Here is a 7,030-nt window from a genome sequence, read left to right as displayed (position 1 = left end):
GGCTTGCATGCACATGGGAGCGCATTCATCCTGGAACAGCGGCAGATGCTGAAACTGTACACGGAGCTGTGCAGCTTAGTAAGTAGTGTAAGAAGATTGTGAGGAGGAGGGTAAGAATTCTTTATTGCAGAAGAGAAATATTATGTGTGCGTCTTCTGTGATAAAACCGATTTCCTTCTCGCAGGTTTTTTTTAATGTACACCAACGTTCCACTTGAAGACGGGAAGATAATCCGTCATGTAATATGAATATACATTTAAAAACTAGGTTTTCAGTCTTCCATTCCACAAGTAAATATTTTATTTCTTAGAATGAGATCATTCATTCCAGATTCATGAACATACACCAGCATGCAGTTTGTCTGAACACTTCTCAAGTTCTCTGTACACACCCTAACTGTAACTGAATTACAAAACATCTCTAACAACAGATCACTCAGAAGCTATACAGAAAATACGTTTTCCTTTTTTTTTTCTTCTTCTCCATACACTTTGTGCCCCAAGAAGAGGAGCCAAGTCACACGCATCTTATTTGGTCTGGATATTTAAGATTTGAAGACGTGAACAGCCCGCACCACGAACTGCCGGCAGATTGGACATTCGCTCATCCTCTTTCCACACTTGGTACATGTTACCATATGGCCACACTCCAGGAGAACGCAGTCGATGACAGCATCCATGCAAATGCGGCAGAGGTTGTCATCATTACCAGTCAGCTGCAGTCGATCTCGTTCTGAAAGAGACAGATGTTAGAAAGTGTATCCAGGAAGAGGAGAGAAGAGCTGCATACATGAAAGATAGGACGGCAAGGAACAATATTAGCGGTATCATGAGTATCTATGGGCATGAGATGAGAGTGGCTTATGCTGGGGAGCACTCATGTCTGCGGGTGGTTCTAAAACCTTCCCTACTACTATTGTTAGTTAGCAACAAAAATAGCACAGCTCACCCCTTATGCTCGCCTTTGCACTCTAAACCCAGTGCTCGAATAAACTAAAATTGCAAATACTGGCACACAACAACCAAAAAGAAAAAAAATTACTTCTATTGCACATGCCTGTATATATTATATATAAAAAAATAAATAAAAAAAAAGCCTTTCTTCCTCACTTGGCCTTAATCATAGCTGGACTATGGCCCAGTGAGACAGAAGCACATCAGCAATTGCTTTTTGTCCACATGCATCTGTACAAGCATCTCTGACACATTTCTTGCTTACTTGTCCTTAGTCACAGCTGGACTATGGCAGAGTGCAGCAAAAACGCGTCAGCTGCTTTTTGTAGATGCATTGGGCCACCTTTTGCCGCAGTATTGAAGGCAAAAGGTGGCCCAATGAAGTACTGATGGGGTGGTCATAATAATCTGGCCACTCAGTGTATATTCCCCTCTCTTTTATGCCCTTTTCTATCCCACACATGCTCCTACAGGCAACTGGTTTTGGACAGTGCAGGAATCATTTTAGGGGAAAATAAAGTACAAATCTCCGGTGTTCACACTTTTCTAAGATAACTAACCTTGGTCAGGTTTGAATTCCAGATTTTCCACTGAAAGAGAAAACAGATTATTTGATTATTACACATATATGATTATATAAAAGACCACCATTGCTTTTTATAACCACTAGTGTGTAAGGCAGAACACCATATAAAAACATAAACTATATTGCTTGATTTAGATTATGCACAGCATATTTTTGATCAACTCAAAAAAGCTAATGCAAATGTATTTGGGGTTTTAGCTCTGCTATATGTGAACTTGTAACAATACAAGATGAGCATTTCTTCTCAGGTGACTCTCTATGTGGCAGCAGCCTTTGCGGTCTCACTCGCATTGCGGAAAACAAAAACAGCAGTAAATAGCCATGAGTAGTCCCACCGCAACTGCAGGTAAGTCTAGAACATCACAACCTCAACATACAGAGAGCATGAGCTAGCAGGGGATGCAGCTATTCACAGGGTATCTCTTCTCATGATTGATGAGAAGTGTGCTCTAAGGTCTTTCCTTTCTGTACAACTGCCTCAGACTGGAGCACCATGATGGTACTGCTGCAGTCCCGCTCAGACATTCCTTCCACACACATGACTTTGTACAGCAGAGCTCCTCCTTATTCTCTACCCACATCCATAAACACAGAGATAAACTGAGAAAGAACAAGCACTAAATCCCCTCACGTACAGGACTTTCTGTTCTCCTCGTTCTCTCTGTACAGCCGGTTGACTTTCTCCACCAGCTCCCACTTTTCACAGCAGCCTGAGTAGTTGACAAAGTTGCGAGCCAGGATTTCCTTCAGCTGTCGGATGGTGAGTGCTTCTATTTCATCCAGTGTGGATAAATCAGACAATGACGCCCTCGCCTGCTTTCGTGAGAGATCATTTGCCTAAATAAAAGATTTTAAAAAACGGCCTTGAAAGTACAGATTTTTAAAGCACTCGCTTCACATTCTGCTGCTACATGCCAAGGCCAATCTTTATACAGGTAAAACAAGTATCTTGTTGCACTCCTTACCGGATATAAATACCTGATATACAGGTACACAGCGACCAGGGATGACACCATGAACAAACTAAATGTATAGAATGGTCACCAGCACACCAATGATTCAATAAAATAAGTGAAAGTCCATTTATTGAAGGAACATCGCCATTCAAAAACTAGCGCTTTCGGCAAAAAATTTAATTCTGAGCCTGATGAAGGGGACCCTGTGTGGCCCCCGAAAGCGCTAGTTTTTGAATGGCGATGTTCCTTCAATAAATGGACTTTCACAGATTTCATTGAATAATTGGTGTGCTGGTGACATTTCTATACATTCAATCTTTATACAGTTCCCTTCTGCCGATCCCTACATCCCACACATTACTACACATAGGAAGAAATGCTGCTCTGAAAGACACCACAGTCTTCCACTGACTATCCTCAAAACCACAAGGCAGAGTCAATGACTTTCATGAGAAGCAAGAAAATGTGATTGTTACCATTAGTATTATTTTAGACTATTGTGTATTGGCCAAGGGAGCACAGATTGAGCTTTCATTTGCTTGAGGCTAGATTATCACGTCAGGCTGGCTATCAGAGCACCTTTTAACTATCAGCAGAGATACCAGTGAGCCAGCTAAGATAGTCAATAACAAAATATTAGATCCCAATCACAATTGTCAAGGGATTCCTGAAGCAGGACAGTGCTCAAGATTTTATTATTCTCAATGGGCCAGTTCACACCTAAGCATCGTGTCACTTGCTGCATGAGGCTTCCTATGGGGTAGAATGGAACATTTTGGCCCCAAAGCCTTTATCCTGAACACCTGAAAAACAATCAAAAAAAAGGTGCGTTTTTCAGGTGCTCCCAGTTCAAAATCTATGGGACCAAAAATACACGATTCAGCTTCTGTACAAGGCATATGTAACACAAGAAAATCCTCTAAATCGCCTTGCTCTGCTCCCACTTAGGTGTGAAGCCTTAAAGCAGAACTACCACCTCCTATCCCTTATAGCCAAGGAAGTTATCCTCCATTTGGATCGCAGTTGCCATGGTGCTGCACATGAGATCAGCTATGACACCAGCCATTTGAGGGCCTGAAAGTTTGGTTGAGAGCCAAATAAGCGCACTGATGACCTTGACAGTTGGCATGCCTTACAAATAACTGTTTTGGGAGAAATGTAATTGGTGGGAAAAGTTCTTTGAGGAAAGAAGCTCTAATATACTCCACAGAGGCCGTTGTCAAGAGAGGACTTGTATTTGCTTTTCATAGATAGCTTATCAGGAAACCTACAGCTAGGGAATGAAACTAATGGCAAGTGCACTTTAAATCTACGGACATAAATGATGCTGTCTTTATTCACTAATGTACTTCACCCTCCTTACTAAGCTTTGTATAGTTGCAATTCATCATTTTGGGTAAATAAGCCTGGCTTCATACAGGCAGTAAAAGACTTTGACCTTACCTAACGCATTCTAAACAATGGGGCCCAAGTAATGAGCAAATTTGGTGCTGGGTTCTCTTCTGTATCCAGTGCGCATGTGAATGCAGCCTAACAGTCACTGTAAAGTAAATGGCATTATTTCTCCTCAGCTCCTGTTTTCATAAATAAACTGCACCGATCACACAAAAGGATCCTTCCCAGAATTCCTCACAGCCATACTAGTCTGAGCTTTATTGTAGATCAAGTAAAAAAAGGTACTTACTTGGTTTTCCAGGGCTTCTGTATCTGATGCTACTGATATGTTTTCACCTCCCTGGAAACACACACATAACAAATAAGCGTCAATCAAATCCTTTTCATAAGTGTGTTAACTTCATAATCGTTTGACGACTGCCCAATCCGCTTGTCTAAAAACGCTCTGTGGTTTCAGAATCAGATACTGAATAGAACACCACAGCCCATTTTCTAGTGCAGAAGATAGCTGGCTGGATCACAAGGATTCCCATCTCTTGATCATATTACAGAACGGGCAGACTGGACCACTAGAAACCACAAAAGGTGAAGTAATAGCTACTGGTCACTGAATGAATAATTCAGCTCCTTTCAGGCGTGTATCTACTCATATTTAGGATTCCATGCACTAGTAAAAATGACATTTAAAAAAACAAGCCGCATGTGACGTGGATTCAAAAAGCATCCTTTTCAATCTTAAAGCGGTTAGTAGGAGCATGAAGAACATGGGAAGAAAATACAACAGAACATACAATGACATGATGATAGTGATCCATTTGTTTTTCAGTTGCAGTGTAAGAATCTGGAACCAGGGGTGCCCAATCCCTATCGCCCAATACATGAAATTCCGTGCATGGGGCTGATGTAGAAAAAATCCCATCTAGCCCTGCTACGCAGCAGGCAAGCAGAGTTAAATGTAGAGCAGGGGAGCCGCCACTCATTTTGTACAAGTGATGTTGTGTTCCCCCCCCCATGTTTTTTGGGGTCCCTTGCTCTTCTAGGGTACCCGGACCATGGCAAATGGCTTCAGGATAGAGAGCGGGAAGCAGACCGGGGAACTTCTGTTCTCCAATCTGCTGTGATCAGTGAGACAGGAGTACTGTACTCACAGTGCTTTTGGTCTCAGCTGTCTTGTCAGAAGCTGGGCTGTACAGAACATCGAGCACAATGCTGTGCTCAATCTTCTGTATTGGAGGGCAGTCCCCTGTATGATAGCAATAAAGTTGAGTGGTAAAAATAAATAAATGAAAAAAGCGAAAAGTAAAAAAATAAAAATGTAAAACCAAGCCAGCCACCCGCTGGGAGGCCGGCTCCCTCGTCATGAGATGACGAGGGAGCGCAAAGCCAGCTTCCCGGCCAATCAGTAAGCAGGGCGTGGAGTCATTACACGGCACCTAGCTTCCGGATTGGCCGGCCAGACGGCTCCGGCTGGGTACCAGAGGAAGGCCGCGTTCTCGCTGGAGAGGCCCCGGGGGTGACAGCCTGCACATACTAAAAGGTAACAGGGGACTTTACACGCTGCCCGGCGAGTCTTTACACGCTGCCCGGCTAATCAGGAAGCCAGGTGGCGAGTCATTACACACCACCTGGCTTCCTGAATGGGACTTCCGTTACTTGGTAATTGGTATCGGCGAGTACCGGAACAAAATTAACGTTACTCATACACGGCACCAAAATACCGGTATCGGTGCATCCCTACTTACAACCATCGCACGACTTTGGTTGTAAGTTAATTGAAATCTCATACGATCTGTCCATCTTGGATAGGCAGATTGTAATTGTGATCATCGCAAGCTTGCAATGATTCCAATGCTGAGTGGGCAGTGTGCGCTTGCGCACACAGGCCTGTGCGGCATTTGTCTTCCGAGCACGCCACCAACCCGCCGAAAATCTTACGATTTTCTGCAGGTTTTCAAGCGTGCTCAGAAGACAAAAGACGTGCGACTGTACAGTAGAAACGGTTGCACGCCTTCCATACACCTGCCGATTATCGTACGATCGCGGGATCACCAGCGATTATTGTACGATAATCGGCAGGTGTATAGGCACCTTAAGTTCACTTTCCCAAGTAATTTGGGAAAATTGAATTACCTGCTCAGATCTGACCCCCTCTCCATCCCCCCGCTATATTTACCTTTTGGCGAACGGTCCTGCCCCTCCACCAGTACAGGTGTACCATCTGTACCCCATACTTCTGTCCAGTGCAGCCCTGCGCTATGGATTTTGAATTTCTCTCGCAAATTGCAAACACTCATTGGTCAGAAGAAGCACTTCTTATTCTTAGTGCGGTTAAATACGGTTTTGGTTAAAATAATTTTTTGCATCACGACAAGTAGATCGTCATGAGGGACAAGTAGATTGGGCCCCCACCATAGTCCCAGGACAAGTAGTTTTTTTTAAATGTCCACACCCCTGTGGAACTATAGTAGCTGGCCAGTGACCATCCTTTAAAATAGGCCATTAAAGTATTTACATATTCTTAACAAACAGTAAATGTCACACAAGGCATCCTGAACCTTGAGCTTCAAAGACTGTAGAGCAACTGCTCCTCACAACAAAAGCACTGCTTCTACACAGGTGAGTGAGGGCTTGCTAATTAAAGCCCAAAACAAAGTATTGTATGCTAGAATGCCGAGGGACATTCCATCGCTGGAGGGGGGAGCGAGGTTGCAGGGACAGGTCTAACAGCCAGCTGGATCCAAGGTTTGGGTGAGTTTATATGTCATTTTAGCTCCGCAGACAAAATGAGCACTTAACCATTGCAGTGAGGGGGTAGCCCCACTGCAAGGGTTAAGATTTCTTCTTTAAAGTGACCTTAAAGTAAAAAAAAAATTCCCTCCCCCAATGTTAATGTCAGCACTTACCTTAAATGATGTCTCTTAATCCGATCTTCTTCTTTCCTGTCATTTTCAGCCTCCTCTCCAGCCCTGCTGCAGGTCTCCGATCCAGCGCTGACTCCTCTGAGCTTGCTGGCACTTCCTGTCCCACGGTGTCTGCATGCAGGTGCACGCGTCCATAGACATACCTTGCATCTCTCCTCATGTCCCGGCCGAAAATCCGAACTGCGCAAGATGCTTTGCGGCCGCCCGAGCAGTTTCAGA

General features: G+C 43.8%; 1 protein-coding gene across 1 annotated transcript in view; it reads right to left on the bottom strand.

Moving 5' to 3' along the window:
• Window positions 1-268: 268 nt before the first annotated feature.
• The window catches only part of RNF34 (ring finger protein 34), a 30,389-nt gene continuing 23,627 nt past the window's right edge, over window positions 269-7,030 (bottom strand). The window contains exons 5-8 of the mRNA XM_018557564.1: window positions 4,180-4,226; window positions 2,175-2,376; window positions 1,514-1,543; window positions 269-732 (exon numbers count right to left, since the gene is read on the bottom strand). Coding sequence (XP_018413066.1) covers window positions 545-732; window positions 1,514-1,543; window positions 2,175-2,376; window positions 4,180-4,226 — 467 coding nt within the window. The 3' untranslated portion in view covers window positions 269-544. The remainder of the gene's footprint in view (window positions 733-1,513; window positions 1,544-2,174; window positions 2,377-4,179; window positions 4,227-7,030) is intronic.

This window comes from Nanorana parkeri, unplaced genomic scaffold, assembly GCF_000935625.1.
Source record: "Nanorana parkeri isolate BGI_ZX_2015 unplaced genomic scaffold, ASM93562v1 scaffold13, whole genome shotgun sequence".
NCBI lineage: Eukaryota > Metazoa > Chordata > Amphibia > Anura > Dicroglossidae > Nanorana > Nanorana parkeri.
The sequence above is the reverse complement of the archived record's forward strand: the minus strand, read 5'-3'. Positions and strand labels throughout refer to the sequence as shown.